Here is a 21,275-nt window from a genome sequence, read left to right on the forward strand (position 1 = left end):
CTTAAATCCAATAATTCAACACAATCCTATCCTAGATCTAACCAAAAACTAATTCAACACAAAAAACTAATTCAACTACTTGCAGATAAGGGAAGGGTGAAGGCTCTTCATCTGACCATAACATTAATCAGGTTTGTCGTCTTGACTTGCCTTATTTATGTTGTTTAGCAAAGATAAAAAATTTAGATTGCTTTTGGGAATCGAATACTGAGTCGCCGGCACCTAAACAAACATTCCGACGATGATGAGAATCAGAAATTGATGAGAGAGACTCATAGATAGTGATCATCGTAAAGTGATGGATTAAAAAAAAGAAGATCTGAAGCAATGGAGTTGAAGGATTAAGAGTTTTAGAGAATTAGAGAATGAGATGGAGGCCGGTGGGCAGATGAAAGATTGAAAGGGGTGGGGATTAGGGTTTTAGAGAGGATAGATGGAAGAAAGACTAGAGAAATGCAAATGGGTTTTAGAGATTGATGGTTAGATTTTGATCTTTCTTAAATCAAAGGGTTCTAATTCATGATCCATTATATTATTTCTTGACCAATAGGAAAAGAGAATGCTCTAACACATGGATTGATGACCTAGCACACATGATTGATAATCTTCTATTCTTATAAGTTATAATCTTACTAATTATTGTCTTGGTTTAGTAACTTACTAACTTTATATTGAAATTTTGATTATTTTTATTGAAATTATTATGATTAGTATTTAAGCCATAACTATCATTTATTAATTAACATATTATTATTATTATTGTTATTATTATTATTATTATTATTATTATTATTATTATTATTATTATTATTATTATTATTATTGTTGTTGTTGTTGTTGTTGTTGTTGTTGTTGTTGTTGTTATCGTGTTATTTTATTATTATTATTTCGAATCGTAATGCGTACCATAATTGAGTCGTTTATATTTTATATAAATCTAGTAATTGATCGTATTTTCGTAGTTAATATGTAATTCTCATTATATTATCAGTAGTTGTACTATTAAAGCATATTAAGAGTCGGTACTCCTCATACTTGTTAATAATCAATCACGTATTCGCTATAATGGTTCCAATATTATAAACGTCTTAATACATTTAAGCCTACTGATAAAATAGTTTCTTTATAGTCACATATATATACAAAGTTAAGAGAATACCACAAATACTATATTTAGTAACTAGTAAGTACTTGTTAGCAATTAACTTATTGATGTTACTTTTAATAAGTTATTGTTAGCTTTTATATGGGTATATATTTGGATATAATTTACTATTATTAATATTGTGCAACATATGAACCCGCGTTATAATCACGTGCCTCATATAGTCATATGAACCGTCGTTGTAAATCTATGAATTATATATTGTTATTGTTATTGTTATTTGTTATTATTCCTCTTCGTATTTGTATTACTATAATAATAAATCCTTTATATGAAGTTTGGACTTAATCTTCTACTCGTATTATTGTCTGAATTATGATATATAATATTTAAAACATATGAAGAGTCGCTCTACTCCTTTACTCATAGGGTGGTTTTACGCAGTTGATTAGTCGAAATAAGAATTGACTAAGAGAATCACTAACATCACGATATCAATATAGTGTTTTTATTGGTTTTTCGTTATTACCCACATATTAATCGCACACACACACTATTTTACTTAACTTATGGTTGTTATTGTTAACAGTTAACTTATTTTAATAAGTTATGATTAACTATTTTACTTAACTTATGGTTGTTACTTGTTACATGTTCTATGATTAACTATTATCATTTTCATTTGATGTTTATTTGTAGTATTGTTCTCATTACCATTATAGCTATTTACAAACTTATATATCAATCATAATGCTTATAATAATAAATCATTTATATAAAGTTTGGAACTGATCGTATACTCATTATTGTCGTTGGTTATAATATATAATATTAAAACATATGAAGAGTCGTTCTACTCCTTTACTCATTAGAGTCGTTTTACGCAGTTGATTATTAGAAATAAGAGTTGACTAAAATAATACATTAAACATCACGGTAATCAATATAGTGTTTTTATTGATTTTTCGTTGTCATCCTTATATTTATCTCGCGCGCGTGCGTGCGCGCGCGCACACACACACACATATATATATATCGATCTTAATACTTTTATTAATATAATTCGTTTACAAAATACATAACAACAAGATGACCCGACCAGGAGTTACCCGAAGTTGAATTGACATTCAATAGCGAATGGACCTGATGTTTCACAATGATCGAACTAAGTTCATTACTAATTCAACCCGAGTACATTTCACTTAACTCAACCGCACATGGAACCTAAATACGACCTTCGCAAACCCGGCTAAAAAAATGTCAAAGAGCGATTATACCCGGGAATGGATCGACTTGTAAACGAAACGTTCAGACCTGTCCGGCACCCGGGAATCCAATGATTCAAATGTGTTCGACCCAGTTGAACAAAACCTGACCAGTCATGACCCGAGCACTGACAATCAGAATCCTGACATGTCCGGGTCTGACCTGGTTCGCCGTGGGTATACCCAGAACCTGTTTACTAACCTGTTTTGACACCACTAGATTTCGACAGACCCAGCTAATGACAAGTGCAACCTGTGCACTAGAACAGGGCCCCCAATAAAACGGGGCCACTAATTAATATATAGGATTTTTTGCAACATGTACTAAAAAAGGGTGGTTGTGGTGTAGTGGTCTTGTAGATTGATGGTTTTCTTCAAATTGCAAGAGTGCAGGTGTTCGAATTCTTATAATGATTTAATTCCTAAATTATTTTTTTCTCTTCCCAACAAGTCTAATGCTTACTGTATTTATGTCATTTATGTTTTACACATTTTTCTTAGTAAATGCAGTTGAACTATATAGCCAATCCATAAAAGGTTAGATGTTTTTAATTTTTTTAACTTTTATGCCAATAAATCACTAACACTACCTAGCAAATAACAATTACCCTCAATAATTTTTCTTCAGAACCCCAATTCCTTGCAACCACTAATTATACTTTAATGTGGATGTCATCTAACTTGAGGATAAAACTTAATTAACCCTGTGGGTAGTTACCCAATACTAATATAATTTAATTAAAGTCCTGGACTATCCCTCGGGTGATTATAATTTTCATTTGTTAAGTTTTTTACTTTAGAATAATAACTAGGGCTGGCAATCAGGTCGGGTTGGGTCGATTTCAGGTTGACCTGATTTATATTTCAGATCGAAAACCTCAACCCAAACCGACCTTATATTTTTTCGGGTTGACCCGAAACCAACCCAAAATGACCTGAAATAAAAATCTAAATATCCAATGATAAAAAAACTGCCAACTTAATTCAGAAAGGTATTGTACATGTAACATGTTTAAGTTTCAACATTCAAAGCCGGAATTTTCAGGTTGAAGTGAGTTGGCCTTGGCCCAATATTATAACCTAACCGGCTAAGGGCTAACCTAACATAATATAAGTTATTTCTAAATCAGGTCATTTCGGGTTATTTTCAGGTTCAAAATGTCAACCTGAACCTAACCCATTATATTTTCAGGTCGGATTGGGTCGACCCATTTTTTTCAGGTCAAAAATCTCAACCCAAACCTAGAATTTTGAGGTCAGTTTCTGGTCGGGTTATAAGGTTGGGTCAGTTTTTGCCCTTAGGCGGATGATTTGTTTGATGATGTGGTTATGGCACTGATGTTGGCGCGCCTAGTGTTGTTGATGGTGCCGTGCGTGCGCCTGATGGTGTTGTCATGCATATGGATAGTGTGGTCACTATGCATCCACACCCCACTCGAAGCATAGTTGGTAATGCTTCTCCAACTCATGTGCATATTGGTGAGGTAAAGTGTGACATCTCCACGCCTCTTGACTTGAGGTGGAGTTAGTCGTTGTTTGGTGCATTGTTAGGGCGTGGGCATCATACTAAAGTTCAATCATGCAAACTCCATGATTTTGTGACTCATACTGTGGTGTGTGAGAATATTGACTCCAAACCCTCTACTGCATCTCCTTCTCCGTCTTTTTGTTCAGGTACGCCCTTTGCTATAGCTTGTTATACAGATTATAATATTTTTTTTTGTAAAACATAGAGGTTTTCTGGCAGCTGTTACTAAAGGATAAGAGCCTCAAAGTTTTCAGGAGGTTGTGAAACATCCTGGTTGGCGCAAGGCTATGGAGGTGGAGCTTGTGGCTCTTGAGCGCAATGGTACTTGGAGTTTTGAGGATCTTCCTTCAATTAAGAAAGCTATTAGTAGTGGTTGGATGTATCGTATTAAATACACTTCAACTGGCGAGGTTGAATGGTTGAAAGGTAGACTAGGTGTTCATGGTAATCATCAGATTGAAGGTGTTGATTATAATGAAACGTTTTCTCCTGTTGCTAACATGGGTATTGTACGTTTATTTTTAGCTGTTGTTGTATCTCTTAAATGGGAACTGCATCAGATGGATGTCCATAATGCTTTCTTACATGGTGATTTGCATGAAGAAGTTTATATGAAACTTCCTCCCGGGTATCGTGGTGCTCCTCCACGGAAGGTTTACAGGTTAAGAAAATCGTTGTATGGATTGAAACAGGCACCTCGACGGTGGTTTGGAAAATTGTCTCAGGCATTGAAGTCTTGTGGTTTTAAACAGTCTGCTGCAAATTATTCTTTGTTCAGTTACATTCAGGGACATGTTGCTCTTTATGTTCTTATTTATGTTGATGATTTAATCATTGCAGGCTCATCTCGTGATGTTATTGTTCGCTTTAAGAAATATTTGAGTTCATGTTTTCATATGAAGGATTTGGGTTTATTGAAATATTTCTTAGGCATTGAGGTTGCTAGGAGCAAGGATGATATTTTTTTTTTATCACAACGCAAATATGCGTTGATGTGTTAACAAAAGCATGCATGTTAGGTTTTCTACCCCACAAGTTAGACATTTATGATATTCATGCTCCAACTTGAGGGGGAGTGTAACAACCCGATTCCCAAGCTGCTAGCTAAACACACTTAAGATTCACTAATCACAATCAATGCTTAATAAATCTCGAATCAAATATTTACTCGCAGCGGAAAAAAATCCTTAGTTACACCAATATCTCGACTAATATTCCCAAATATTATATACAACGAAACATAAATAACTATTCTCAAATCAACTATCTAGATACAAACTCAATCCTTAATCTAAGACGACATCATAATCTTGCTTCACTTCCATTCTCGAGCTTTTGATACCAAACTTGTAAATTCAGAGAAGAAATACAAAACAAACAAAATTTCAAAATGAGAGAAAAACTCGTAACCTTTACTTCAGCCCGTTATAAACATTATATTTCTCAAATCATTTTCATCTCATTATAATGCTGGCATAGCTCACTCTCTTAAACAAATCAGTGGCAAGTACATGCTTTGGACAAAGGACAAACGCTGCCTCCAAGCTTCGGTATGGAGCCCAGCAATACTACCCCCAAGGTTCGTTATGGAGCGTAGCCGACCGTATCAGGTCAAAAGAGTAACCATCCTCCACCAATAACTTGCCCACTTACTATTTTCAGTTCATAAACTAAGCCAGCAAAATAGTTGCGTATTCATATTCATCGAATAACATTTTCAGAATCAACTCACATCATGTTCATAACTATGGCCATAGTACGAACTTAATTATCAAAAACAGAACAGAGAGATTCACACACAGAAGGGCATGAGTAAATGATTCTATTGAACGTAAAAATTAACTGAACTGCAATTCAATTCCTTAATCTCCGACTAGTACTCCATGATCATCCTCCAACAATGACCTCACAACGACAACAATAATCAATAACCAAACTTAGACTAATCTAAACTATAAAACATAATCATAACTAATTCCCAATTTAGAAATTGTCAACCTTTAACATCCCAATTCCACAATCCTTAATTCATAATCAACTATAAATTCAATAACAATACTAGCTATGTCACACGACTAGCATCCTCAATTCATAATCATAATTCTAGATTGTAGAACTGAACTAACTAAACTTAACTCACATACTAATATGCATATCAAAAGATATTTCATTTCACAATCATACATCAAAATAGAAAGAAACAATCATTTGACCACAGGTAGGAAAATTATTCTAGTATAAGTTACAATCCAAACTAAGTGTGTACCTTCACTTAGGTTGCTTAGTGCACTTAAAACTTCTTATCCCAAGTGGTTTACTCTTCCTACATCTTCCCTTGAATATGTAAAAATGCTAAAGATTAGTTTGAACAAGCTATTAGAACATAAATAACTAAGCTAAGTACAAGAGAGATGCAAAGATGTACTTATAGCAATATGTTTTGCGTTCCTATGAAGTTTTTTACAATTTCTCAAAGCTTGAAAACTCTACTAAAAGCTTGAAATACTAAGGAATTATGTGTCAAAGAGTTGTATGTAAAGAGAAATAGGTGTTGAAGAAGAATAATTAGGAGAAAAGGACGAAACACCATGACACCCTTTTATACGGCCTGTTCTGGCGATACCCATGAGGGAGGGATACCTCTTCTGGTTGAGGTCGGTTTCTTGGAGTTTCTGGGTAAGTTGTTGGAGATGTTAGCTTGAGATGTTGGCTTTCATGCATGCAAATATCTTTAAGAGATCGACAGTCAAGCAGCTGCTAAGAGGCATTCCTTGAGGATAGGTCTGAACTGATATTTCAGCTGGGCCGGATCTTCCTATGTAAGGAATTCACCCTATTTAGCCACGTAAATTTTGATGATGAATGACCATTTTATCCTTAAGACATCCCAAACTTTGGTTATATCCAATTTGAATAGATTTTGAGCATGTATTCTATCTCAAAAGGCCTTTCAACTGGAATTCTGCTATAAACGGTCTCTATGCGATTTTCATAATCTTAAGGAATAGGCTCTCAAGGGATTTCTAACTTATCTATTGGTTCTCAAAGCCTTCTTAGCCACTAATAATGATAGTGCTTATCCTCTTTGACCTTTCTTAACCATTAAGAATCATAGTGCTTACCCACAAGCTTTCTTAACCACCAAGAATGATGGTTCTTATCCACTTTTAGCTTTCTTAACCACTAAGAATGATGGTTCTTATCCACTTTTGTCTTAGTATGATGTTGGAGAGAATTCTAACTACTTAAAGGACCAAAGTCTGATGAAGACTTAGTATAACTAACAAAACATTTGAACCTGCTTAAAAAATTCAGGCAATTACAGGAAGTGTTGGAATATATGTTACTAAGGAGTCTAGTTCAGTTAGTTAAATATGTATTTCTATCTGCAAAGTTGTTGGGATTTCTAGTTCAGTAAGGTTTCATGATATCAGGTTGTATATATATTCCTCTAAAGTTTAATAAGAAGATTGATGAGTTTTCCTATATTATATACTTTAACATTGAACGGCCCAAGTATATATGAACATGCACATTGAATTTGAGAGGGTCGACCCGATCGATGTTTAGCTATGGATCGGTATGACGATAGTCGTCCATAGCTTTTAGAAATACCCCTTTCATTTTAAAGTTATACTTCTCCGTTTTTTATTACTTGAAATGTTTCTTCGAACACACTTGTCAATGGCTCAATGCATGACTTGAATCACTAATATCATGAATTTTTTATATATAAAAATTAGAAAAGTTGATATTTTGATATTATATGTTGAGATAAATCTGACCACATCCCATATTACTATATGTTGCCTGAAGTTGAATTTGCAAAACTCGGCGAAACGAAATTAAGTGAATAGTGTAAAAATTAGAATGTGTCAAGTATTTTGAAACAGAAGAAGTATATTTTTCAGCTTATTAATACATATAACATTTGACTTTTTGTTCATAATTTTTAAAAACTTATATGCTTACAATGCATGGAAACATTAACATGCAAAATATTGTTAGATGAATAATGGCTTAAAATTTTGTTATATTCCTAAACGATTTATGTTCATTCGTATTTGAATATTAATCTTTTGTGTTTTTCTGATGTTCTTTCTTGAGTTAAGTACTAGAGCTGGCAAAATATTACCCAACCTGCCAACCCGACCCGAACCCAACCCATTAATAATGGATTGGGTCAAAAATGTGAACCCGTTTAATTGAATGGGTCGACCTCACCCAACCCGTTTAATTAAATAGGTCGGGTCAAGTTGAAAATTCCAACCTGAATTTGACCCACCTAATCCATTTATGAAAAAACAAGCTAAAAGAATTTGGAGTCCTCCACTGCTCTGGCTTATTATGACTTAGTCATTACACTTAAGGTTGAACAATTGCTTACGAAGTTGTAATGATATTAATTTTAAACATTTGCTATGTATTGATTTTGAACAAAAGCTATGTTAATTTTGAACAATATTATCATATGGTTATGTAATGACTTAATTTTAATTTGCTGCCTACTGTTATTTGCAAATAAATTATGTTGTTTTTATTTTTTTCTAGAAAAAAACACGAAAAAAATTAAACGGGTCGACCTTAAGGTTGGGTTGGGCTGTAAATTCCAATCCGTTTAAGTTAACAGGTCAGGTAGGGTCAAGGGATTCTCAACTCGCAAGCCCTATTAAGTACTCTTTATTTGGTAAATAAACTTGAGGAGAACCAAAATCAGGAGAGAGGAAAAAAACGGAAAATGTATCTTTAAAATCAATGTAATAATAAAAAAAGAGCAGAGGAGTGATATACTTTGAGAAGATATAACTCTTGAGTGAGAAAAGAAGAATGCCAAAATAATAAATGCAAAGTAAATAAAGTGTATAGAAGAGCATCACAGTGTCAAATCAATTTTTGAAAATACAATCGTATTTATTCATTGGAGTTGACTCAATGTTTATTCGTCAACCATGTGTTGTTTTTCGGGGTCCTCCAAATGTTCATTTAGTCCAACCTCTATTTAAATTGCCACATTTTGTCTTTATAGAAGTTGTGTTTTGATGTGTGCATATGATAGCCTACATAGCCAGATAGGACATGTGCACCATTTATACGTTGCAAAATTTGAGATCATTCCTAAATAATTCAAAACTTATATATATATATATATATATATATATATATATATTATATATATAATATATAATATATATATATATATATATATATATTATATATATATATATATATATATATATTCTTCCGTTTCACAATAAGTGAAACACAGAAAAAGTGGGGAGTTACCAATGAATGTAGGGAGAGAAAGTTGGGACCACAATAAAGTAGAGTGATGAAACGTTATGGTCTGCTCTTGCTTTTTGATGGCATATTTGTAATAAGAGTGAATTCTTTTTACCATTTAGAGCTTGATTGCATTTATTGTGACTATTCCAAATAATGAAAGTGTTTCACTTATTGTGAAACGTAGATAATATATATTTTTGAAGGCTCCTTTCTAAAACCTTATGGTAATATGAAATTTCTCTTGGCTACCCTCGCACAAGACCACACACCCAGAGATCCAGCAAGCTCAAACCCTAATGAAATTTTAAATTTTCTTACTTAGTCCAAAATTTAAACTTTCATCTCTCACATGTAAAAGATAAAAAAATCATACGGTTGAACCAAACACCGAAGGGTCCTTGTTCATTCAAAACTTATATACCAGCGTGAGAAACCACCAATGTGAAAAATTCGAAAAGCAAACATTTGTAGAAACAGCAATAGTCAAAACAATTGTGGAGCATCTCCTTTCTTCATGACGACTCCGTGCACACCAATTACACCAACCATCCTACATTATTCCTCTCTCTCTCTTCGCGCGTCAAACCCCTAACCTCCAGTTCCACACTCCACTCGCGCAAACACTGTGACACATATACTCATTCGTAGAGAGAGAAAAAGCGCGATCTTCCAAGTTTTGAACTCCAATGGATGCGCTTTCAACGGCGATCTCCTCCAAATTCGCGCCACCGGCTGCCACGAAAAACACCGATTTCTTCGTCGGATGTTTTCGCCGGAGCTTGCATGTTACGACGACACGTTTCCGGAGAAGAGGGAGAGCGACAGTATCAGTGTCAGCGGAGAGTAGGAATACTTCGAAGGAAGAGATCGATTTAAGCGATCCAGAATGGAAAATGAAGTATCAGCAAGAATTTGAGCGACGATTTGACCTACCTCATCTTACTGACACTTTTAAGGATCTTAAGCCTCGTCCTTCTACTTTCTGTCTCAAAATGCGGTACTTGTTTTCAACTTTCATTGTTTTATTCTTTGTCTGATTACGTTTTGTTTTCAAAATTGTTGTTACTTGTTAGTTGTGTAGTTGGAGTGAACTGAACTATGAATGCTTTTCAGGTTTAGGTTTTATTTGTTGATTTCAGGGTGAAAGGTTCATTGTTTGGTGATTTTATATATTTAGATTACATGTTCACTGGTATTGGTCTTTTTATACACAATCTAGTCTTTCATGGTCATCGAGAGTATGGTTCTCTCCCTACGAACATGTGTATTATTTGAATAAGATTATTAGAAAAATGCCAAATATATCACAAGAATGCACATATTAGTGGCATGTTGTATACTTCCTCCGTTTCAAAATACATTACACATTGACTTTTCCACTATTCAATACAATACACTCTCCTTTGATTGGTTTTGTGATTTGTAAGGAAAATTATAGTCCTGTGGGATTTTATTAGACTCACCTGTCTTGACATTTACTTCTACAGTATCAACCTTTTATAATTTTTGATTATAGAAAATTAGAGATATTAATGGTTAAAAATATGTATTGGCAAGTGTATCGAGATAAGTGTATCAAACAGTAGTTTATAAATGTTGTATTTTGAAAAACCTTAGTTGTATTTTGGAGAAAACGTGTTGTATGTGTAAATACCAATGTTACATGTTTATTTATGAGGATCAAAGGTGGCCTAGTAGTTGTGAGGCCTCCCTTCCATCCAAGGTTCGATTCTCAACCCTTGCAATAAAGATCTCAATTTCACCCCCTTCTTGCAAGGGAATTCTCTTTACCAAAAAAAATATTTATTCACGTATTGTGTTTACTCTTATAGCTTAGGTATAAGCAAGTCAATGAATGTTGTATATTAATTTGCAAAGTTGTATTGTAGTTTGTCTAAATGTTGTATTGTCAAACACTAAGATTTACCAATATGCCCCTGATATATGTGAGATTAATACATAATTGTTTGAGATTAGAAAATGCTCAGGTTATTACATTATGATGAAGCATGTTCCCTTTCTTTAACAGTTCTTGAAGGTTTCTTGGAAGTTCTTTAGCTTTCTTTGAGATTTCTCGGACTTTCGTGGTACTTTTATTGCTTTCTCGTATTAGTTTTTGCTTCCATAGTTTTACATGGTTTGAGCTTTAGGTTTCTTTACTTGTTTTAGTTGCTTTAGGCTTGTAATATGATTAATGGGAATCCTAGTATGTTTAGGAGTCTAATGTCCCTTAATCATAGGAGTTTTGGTTAGTTACATTATTTAGGAGTTTTAATATTCTATCCTAATTGCCGCGTGATGAGGATAGCTTAGGTGGTTATTTTTGGTTGTTTAAGGAGTCCTAGTAGTTATCTTGTTAATTAGTTGAGTTAGATTAAGACTTAGTTTAGCTTTGTTATTATTTATATGTTTGGTTCATCACTAACAATATACATATGATTTGAGTAAAAGAAATTGTCAAGTGCTGTGTGCATTAATTCGGCTTTTGTTTATAGCCAAACACATTAATCGTGGATTATGTGTATCTCCTAATTGAGGTTAGAGAGAGATCCTCTAGTTCCTGAGGGAATCTAAGAGCCTATCCTTTGTTTATCTACCTAAGGTGACGTTCTTTAGCCTTTACAAGCCCAAAGATCGAGCTTTATCATCATAAACGAGTTTTAGTGTTCTAAAGTTCTTAATTAGAGTGTTTCTTGGATTAATTAAGAACCCATGTAGTTAGGATTTTTCTAGTTACTGAGAGTTACTACATGTTAAAATATAGATTCTTTCAATCATTGGAAAAGATATATCTTATGTTAACTTGAACCTACTAAGAGAGATAATGTGGAGAGTGCCTCTGCATTGCATATTTTCCCTTAGGAGCTAGGTGTTCATTTTTTAGCATTAAAATGTTTGTTAGGATAAGATATAAAGGATTATAAGTGGTTAATTGGAATGAGGTACGAGTACGACTTGGTTGGAATTTGTGATAGGATAAGCGCACTAAAAATGATGAATTGATTATAAAGCTCCATTCGGCAAGAGTAGCTGTTGATAGTCAAACTTTTGTTTGCTCAAAGTTACTATCTATAAAGTAATGTTTTGTAAAACTGGCTATAGGATCAGTAAACAAATGGAAAAAGAGGAAGCTATTTTCTACCTTAAACTCTACATTTACTCCAAAAGCTATAATTTATAGCTTTTCTAAAACTCTACCACTACCCCTACCTCTAAATTTCAATATATAACATTGTTTTATAAAAGTCAGCATTTTGCTTTGATGGAGTTTTGACTTGGTTAAATTCCTGAAAGTGCTTGAATCAAGCCTAGTAAACTTGTGTTATGTGAAATGAGAAATGGATGAGGGTATGGATGTGGAAATCAAAGCCATTGATTATGAGAAAGAGATCATTAAGTATTTCTAATGTAAAACTGACTTGAGATACAATGTATCTATCTATGTTTCTCTCTTGTTGTACTTCTTTCTTTTATTCTTCTCTGTTCCCTGAATTGCAGGTCTGAGTTCATTCTAGTTCCTTTTTTAATTCTCTTTTTCTAGGTCTCCGGTGATTGAAGACTTCGCAGGTGGTTATCCATCAGATGAGAAATGGCATGGGTACATTAACAACAATGACAGAGTTCTCTTGAAGGTGCATGGCCATCTTTGGTTGACCCAAACAAATTCCACCCTTATGTTGATTTCGTTGCTAAACTTTAAAAGTAAATGGCAGTTTCGCATTATGCTTACTCGTTTGTTTAGCAGGAATTAGAAAGAGCTTGCCTTTGCTTTTTATGCTGAAGTTTCTATTATTGTTGTTTCTGATCAATTTACAAGACATGAGCAGTTTAGTTCTAATTTTCAGGTCATACACTATTCCTCTCCAACATCAGCTGGTGCAGAGTGCATTGATCCAGATTGTACGTGGGTGGAGCAATGGTATGCTTTCTTATTTACTTGTTCGTCCAACTCAGTATATTGCAGTGACTAAAGGATACTATCCCTGGTCACACTTTTAAAAAATCCCTAGTATGCGCCCCAATCAATGATTTCAGCTTAGTGATCAATATGCTGTTTGTTCTCTGACATATAACATGCATTAGGGTCCATCGTGCGGGGCCACGAGAAGAAATATACTTCAGGCCAGAAGAAGTTAATGCAGCAATTGTTACTTGTGGAGGTCTCTGTCCTGGTCTTAATGATGTCATCAGACAGGTGATTTGGTCCTTTCTTTTGATTGGGAACTGCTTGAATCATCAAGCTTCAATTCCGTCTTACTCTGGTTATATCTTTCCTCATATCCCTTGTTTGCCCATAAGTTCTCTGATCTGGAAAGTTACCTGTAGTTTGCTTTAATTGTAGTGGAGAATTTTTGCCTGGAGACTAGTGAATAATTAGGTTTTAGGCTCTGTGTATCCATATATGTTAGATGCCTTGGGTATTTGGCAGGATGTACAACCTGAATGTCCATGTTAGATCATTTGAGCTTCGATTTTGTAAGACTATGTTTTCTTGTAACTGTCGCTAAACCTGCCTGAATCCGCCTACATACATCTCAGAATAGAAGTGAATTTATTTAAAGCTTGTAATGCTATCTCAATGAAAGAAGGTCTGCATATGTTGTCTCTTGGCTTAGGGTTAGGTTTCTCTCATTTTTTGGGAAAAGTCATTTGTTGCTTTTTCGTACACAGACAGCTAGGCTGGGAGTTCTTGGCTTATTCTTCATTTGATATGCAGTAGTTTATTAGTACTTGCACTCATATGTTTGGAGAGTGGCTCTTGACTAATGAGGAGTTAAGCTGAAGGAAAATTGTGTAATGTCTTTGAGGGCATGCTTGGATTTAGGCTAATTTATTAAAGGGGATAATAAGCCCTGTGTGTGTGTGTGTGTGTGTGTGTGTGGAGATGGGGTTAGATAGGATAATAGCTCCCCACTGCCTCCTTCCATGCACAATCACTACTTATTCGTGATTCCATTAACCAGCACCTCCCTCCACCTTTATTTTCTTCATCTTTTCTCCTATTACCCCCTTAGATACACCCCTCCCCCCACAATCCAAGCATACCCTTGAAAGAGTGAAAAATAATCATTTTGAGTGATAGCAAAAAGATAGACATGAGGAGGGGGAAGGGTTAGGGGAAAATCATTTGCTGCAAAATATAGAAGCATGAAACTTTTTTCTTTCTGAATAGATAATTTTGAACTTCAAGTTGAATCTCTCACATTCCGTGGTTATAGAATTAAATTACTTTTTTCAGTGGAAAGAGATCTTTTAATGTGCAGTACGGTTTTTGTTTAATGGAAGAACCATAATGGAGCAGTTGAGTTTGTAAATGTAATTAAGACTTCTCATTTATACAAGTTTTCATATTCGTAGTTTTTCCTTTTTTGGTGCAGATTGTAATCACACTTGACATATATGGTGTAAAAAACATTGTAGGCATCCCTTTTGGTTACCGTGGATTTACAGACAAGGGCCTGAAAGAGATGCCAGTAAGTCTTCTCGTTATGCCTCTCTAATCCATTTTGACAGACTTACTCATTTGCTCTTTATACATTGAAACAAAATTGTTCTTTGTTTAAGCATCTTAACTTAATGGGGCATGCCTCTGTAATGTCCAGCTTACACGGAAAGTTGTCCAGAACATTCACCTATCTGGGGGAAGTTTATTAGGAGTTTCACGTGGTGGGCCAACTGTAAGAGAAATTGTGGATAGTATGGAGGTGTGTTAAGTTCGTTTTTGTTGCGTCACATGTATCTCATTCTATTGGCAACAATAGTCAGGTTATACAAAGACATTTGATATTTGTTGCCTGTGATTTCTGATTGATTGCAGGAAAGAGGAACCAATATGCTTTTTGTTTTGGGTGGAAATGGAACACATGCTGGTGCTGTAGCAATTCATAATGAGGTATAAGATACTCCTACTGTACCCAATGCTTTCTTTATTAAATAAAACTGCTCACTTTGGTTCAAGCTGTTATACCTGTGTAACTGTAATCATTTATCTTCCATTAGTGTTAGGAACAGATTTTCAACAACTACTAATGATATTGTACTTGTTGCAAGTTACTACTGATTTTTTTAAAAGCTTTTTTAATAAATTTTTGCCTTGAGCTACAAAATGACCTAGTTTTAACTTTTACCCTTGATCACCACATTCTAGATTGGCAATTGAGGGTACTAGCCAACTAGCCATCATAGTTGTCCCTTGATTGTCCAAATAATGATCATTTAACCAGTAAAATTGTGATAAAAGATACTATATAATTTAACTGATTTTAAAAAGTAAAAACATGCAAAAGGGTTTTCGGATGAGATGCTTGTCAAGAAATGCTCCTTCCTGTAAAACTAACCATGCAATCCAATAAGATGGGATATGATAACAATTCGCGCTATGTGGGGATAATATGAACTTCCATTTTCCTCTCTAATCTATATGCATATTCCTTTGCAGCTTTAATCAAAGTAGTGTTTACTCAAGTAAGCTATTTGTGTTTATAACTCTGGTATATTTAATCACTTTCAAAAACAATCAACTAACTTGTATGTAGGCCTTTGTGGGTCTATCATGTCTTGGAAGGAACTCACCCTGTGCTTTGCTTCTTTTGATAGTGTCGAAAGAGACGGATGAAGGTGGCTGTTGTTGGTGTTCCGAAGACTATAGATAATGATATTTTGCTTATGGATAAGACATTTGGTTTTGATACGGCTGTTGAGGAAGCTCAAAGAGCCATTAATTCTGCCTACATTGAGGTCGGACCACCTTATATTTGATCAGCTTGTTGGTTTATCATTTTCTGAAGTTGCTCCTGTCTGATAAAAGTCGAATATATTTCTATGTTTGAAACTCGTGGTACTATGTATACTTTTTGATCGCACATGTAATTGCTCTACATGACAGGCGCATAGTGCTTACCGTGGTGTGGGTGTTGTAAAATTGATGGGTCGAAGCAGTGGCTTTATAGCAATGCATGCTTCCCTTGCTAGTGGTCAAGTTGATATCTGTTTGATTCCAGAGGTATAATTGTGGAACTACAAATGAAGCATTATAATCTGCCTTGCTGTTACATGACCTTTTACTGAAGATTTCTTTTGTTTTCTTATCGAAGGTACCATTTCATATACATGGCCCTCATGGCATTTTGAGGCATCTTGAGTACCTACTGGAAACAAAGGGATCAGCTGTCATCTGTGTAGCTGAGGGGGCTGCGCAGGTAAGCTATATGCAGCTTCCTTAGTAATTGCTGGATTATATGTTTGCAGCTAGTTTGCTACTTCCTAAACTTTGTGGGAAGTTCTCCGAGCCCATGATTAAATTGAAGTGCCTTCTTGCTTTCGAAATAGATGTTGGTAAAGGACCATACACTTTTAGTTGATTGGCGTAATCGTGTTGTGCCTGATTAGTCGTGAAGTACTGGAAAATGAACTAGTTTTTATTTATTACTCTACATGTTACTGATTTGTTCCCGTGGATCAATTTGATGTGAAGTCCTCCGTGGATCAAGTTTAGCAATCCTAGGTGTGAGCAGGATCAAACCTGCAATTTTCAGAGCACACACCTGATGATATTCTCCTTTCACTTTATCACGTGATGTGATTTCGACTTTGGACTTAGAAGCTGATGTTGAAGCTATGCTGAACCAATTTGAGAACATTGGCACCTAATACTACAATACAAATAAACTGTACCAATAGCGAAATTGAGGATGAAAGGCATAATGTAGCTGAGAATAATGTAATGAAAGAGATTCTATGAATTCGCTGTTCATAAACTGCTGGTTCATGGCTTCCTGCTGGGTGCTGACTGTATCTGCAAGATCTTGTGCTTACATGTTACTGAGTTTTGTTACTCGATGTATCTACAAGTAACTTTTGCATGCATTAGCACATTAACTGATTGCAATTTGATTCATCCATTGTGTTATGCTTACATGTTACTGAATTTTGTTGCTCGATGTTATCATTGTTTACTAGGAAATTGGTTATTTAGTGATGAATCAATGCCACAAAGTCACCATTGTCTGAAACCTAGAGTTTACTTAATCTTATTACTGTTCTCCTCTTGTGAAATGCAGAATCTTCTTCAAAAAACTAATGCCACTGATGCATCTGGTAACACTGTCCTTGGAGATATTGGTGTGCATATTCAACAAGAGGTTAGTGTTTGTGTGAATATGTCTTCTTCTTTCAACTTCTTTCTCTCCACAAATATGATCACTGGTTAAAGCTTTGTTGCAAACACTTACATCTAACTGTTGCAGATGAAGGCTGTTTAAGCTTCTATGGAATTAGAAATTATTCACATATAGCTTTGGTTTGTTGGGGAAGTCTTATAGAGTGATGTATTTTAATGAAGCTTTTCTAGTTTGGTTGTGCCAACCTAGTAACACTTTCAGCTTATGCAATTGCATTTCCCTGTTGAAATTATTAGGGCAATCAATTAATAAGGCAAGGATTTACCCTTCTCTAATTTCCTTAAGGCTTCTTTTGAGGGTCCTTAAGTCTCAACTTCCAATCAACTAAAATCCTCCCTTGATTGCTCTTTAGTTAGTCACTTAAATGAGCAATTAAGTCTGAAGAGTTTTCCAAATAGAAATTTTCGTAATTATTACCCAATCTCTTGATTTAGGAATGAAGTCAATGTATGGGAATTAGCATTGAGTCTAAAATCATACTCCCTCCGTCCCATTATATAAGTCATGTTTCCTTTTGCACAATCTCCAAACGTACATTTGACCTTCAATATCTTCAATGTTGTGCTAATAAAAATATAAAAAGTTGATATTATGAAAATACAATAGTACGCATTAGTATGTTTTTTGTATATATTAATAAGAATACTTGGTCAAAGATTTCAAAATTTGATTCCCAAAAAGGAAACAGGACTTATATTATGGGACGGAGGGTGTAGTTTAATGACAACAAACCAACATGACATGGGACAAAAGTGATCAAAATTTAATCTCAAAACACCATGTATAAGTTGAGTATAACACACAACCATCAATAACTTTCCCCTTGATCACTTCATTAACCAAAAACCCCTAATATCATATTTTCACCCATACCCTAGATAAGGAAATCACTTACTAATGATGGATCGAACAAGAAACACTGAAATTGGAGACTAATATAGCACTAAACATGATTAATAGAAATATTAACTAAGCATAGTAAAAAAATTAAGTAAATCTAACAATTACTGGTATTAACATAAAGTAAGATGAGTAAATGAGGAAAAAAACAACAAAAATCAAAGAATTTAAAGCTAAAAGAGCAAGATATGGATTAATTTTACCTCAAAATTGGAAGAATAATCAGGATTTGATGACTAAATACTAGGGGTGTAAGTTCGGTTTTTGGTTTGGTTTTAGGTCAAAACCAAACCAAACCGAAATAAATTCGGTTTTGAAATTTCCAAACCAAATCCAAACCGAAATTCGACTCAATCCAAACCAAACCAAACCAAACCAAAATATGAAACCAAAAACCAAACCAAACCGGACTTTTTTTATCTTTCAAAATCTAAACCAAAACAAACCAATTTTTTTTCGTATTCCAAAATCCAAACCAAACCGAAATGAAATTAAATCAAACCAAGATAAAAACCACACCGAATTTAAACCAAACTTTCGGATAATTTGTATTTTAAGTGACAATATTTTTGTATTTTCGTAATTAATATTAAAAAAAAAGAAACACAAAAAAAATAATAGACAACATTCGTATGTTAAGTGACAATAATTCGGTTTTTTCGGTTTTTCAAAACCAAAACCAATCCAAACCGAAAAACCGAAAAAATATTTTTTTTGAATCCAAACCAAACCGAATTTCCAAAAAAACCAAACCAAATTACTAATTTGGTTTGGTTTGGTTTGGTTTTCGGTTTTTAACCAAATAACTTACACCCCTACTAAATACCATGGTGGAGCAAACTCTAGTGTTCTTTCTCTCCTAAAATTTTAGATCTTAAAATTGAAATTATAAAAATGTGTAAAAAAAGTCCTCCTTTCGAAAGACCCTTTCAGATATTTATATCAGGTCACGGAAAAGTAGCGCACAAGCCTCTAAATCTTGTCAGACCCATGATGTCCGGGCACACTATACAAATTGGTGCGGGCGCACCATTCAGTCTGTTGCTGGAGCACCAAACTAATTGGAAATTGGGTAATTCTCAAAAATCCTAGATATTGGCGCACTGTCCAAACAGGTTCGCGCAATCGCACAATCTGTCTGACAGCTCAATTTGAGATGCACATATCTCACTTGTTCTAGATCCAAATCAAACTTATGACTAGTTCGTTGGAAAGCTGTTGAGACGAGCTTTCACCTCCAGTTTGATCACCTTCATCGTATTAGTGGTTTGGGAGATATGTCCATTTGAATTTTGAAGTGCCCCGTATTAGATATGGATGTGCACTTTGCTCTATTTGTTTCCTACTCTATTTCCAATGATTTGGTGGAACAAATAGGCCTCTAAAGGCTATGTTACCTACACAATGACAAGTGAGAGCAAGTAAGAAGTTCAAGCACGAAGAACACTTCAAAATGGGTCGCAAAGCTACATGTTTACAAGAATGATCCTAGAAGAAGAAATTTAGCAAAACAAGAGGGTAGAATAAAGGACAAAAGGAGGAAATAGATGGGAAAAAGGAATCCAAAAATGTTAAGTGTGTAAAAGAGCACTTGTGAACTCCTCAACTTATTCCTTGAAGCTACCCTTAATTAAAATGCCTGAACTTCCCCTCCCCCTTTGCATCAGTTCCTTGCAGATTATTTTGGCTTCCAAGATATTAGAGAATTGAAGTAGATTGCCTGGCTCATGTGGTTAAATTTTTGTTGATCCTCTTGCAATTATAGGCTATAATATTTTCCAAAATAGCCTATTCTTTTGGTGGAAAGCTTTCATTGATAGCCACATTTTACTCTTTTACACCACAGATAAAGAAATATTTTAAGGAGCTTGGAACATCAGCTGATGTCAAATACATAGATCCTACATACATGATTCGAGCTATCCGTGCAAATGCCTCAGATGGAATCCTTTGCACCGTTTTGGGGCAAAATGCTGTAAGTCTTTGTGTCCTCTGTATTTGGTCCTTTTTCCCTTGCCTTTTGTTTTAGTTGGAGGGGGTTGGAATGGGGTTGAATATGAAACCTCGTGATTTTTAATCCTGTCACGACTGGTGCTTAATATCTTAGCACAATTGTACTATATTAGAGACATAAAAGGACAATTATGTTGGCAGGTTCATGGAGCATTTGCTGGTTTTAGTGGAATTACGGTGGGTCTATGCAACACTCATTATGCCTACTTTCCGATTCCGGAAGTTATAAAGTACCCACGGCTGCTGGATCCTAACAGTCGTATGTGGCACCGTTGCTTGACCTCAACTGGCCAACCTGATTTCATATGATCAATTCAGTTCATATATATGTGCGTACAGAGCTTCCACATCTCAGGAGATACTAAATTACTAACTTATTGGAGATGAAACAATTTCTGATGTGAATATTCACTTCAGGAGAATAAGACTGATTTTCACACTCCCTCTGTAATGTTTCCTATGTATAGCTTTTTCACGCCAATTTTTTCAAGATGATGGAATAAATCTGTCGAGCCACATTGACCGATTTGGATCGGTTCCTTGGATTGTACCTGTACATTACAAATTTTAGTTATTCATAATAGAAACTGGTCGTAAAACTCAGATTATAGCAGCTGTGCTGATCCATCTATTTCTTTGATTGTCGTCAAATTTGCATAGGTTGGTGAACCCAAATGGTCAATGTATTATGTATAATCTACTAGATTATTTTCTTCTGAAATGCAAAATTATTGTGGATATGGAATAAGGCCTTGTTTGGAAATTAGTTTTTTTTCTCGACATCGAGAAAAAGTGCATTGATTAAAAAATGAAGTAGAACCCATTGTTAATATAAACACACAAAGGAAAATCTAAAGGAGTTTTATGAGCTCTTATATGCCCTAAAAAACAAAAATAAGCAAAGCCGATAAAGAGTCGCATATTAAGTAGAGCGTCATTGGTCATTGAATGTGCTACTGGAGTCAAAAATTCTGATGACTGATGGATGTGGTAAGAGAAGC

At 34.7% G+C, this 21,275-nt stretch overlaps 1 protein-coding gene across 1 annotated transcript; it reads left to right on the top strand.

The window, feature by feature from the left end:
• Positions 1–9,627: 9,627 nt before the first annotated feature.
• Positions 9,628–21,022, top strand: LOC104896058 (ATP-dependent 6-phosphofructokinase 5, chloroplastic). The gene is made up of 13 exons (XM_010682742.4): positions 9,628–10,178; positions 12,723–12,813; positions 13,027–13,100; positions 13,265–13,376; positions 14,560–14,655; positions 14,785–14,886; positions 15,000–15,074; positions 15,779–15,919; positions 16,068–16,184; positions 16,276–16,380; positions 17,242–17,322; positions 20,108–20,236; positions 20,416–21,022. The coding sequence occupies exons 1-13, from the start codon at positions 9,868–9,870 to the stop codon at positions 20,581–20,583; spliced, it is 1,602 nt and encodes a 533-aa protein (XP_010681044.2). The 5' UTR covers positions 9,628–9,867; the 3' UTR covers positions 20,584–21,022.
• The last annotated feature ends 253 nt before the right edge of the window (positions 21,023–21,275 follow it).

The sequence above is a fragment of the Beta vulgaris genome, chromosome 6, assembly GCF_026745355.1.
Source record: "Beta vulgaris subsp. vulgaris cultivar EL10 chromosome 6, EL10.2, whole genome shotgun sequence".
Classification (NCBI taxonomy): Eukaryota; Viridiplantae; Streptophyta; class Magnoliopsida; order Caryophyllales; family Amaranthaceae; genus Beta; species Beta vulgaris.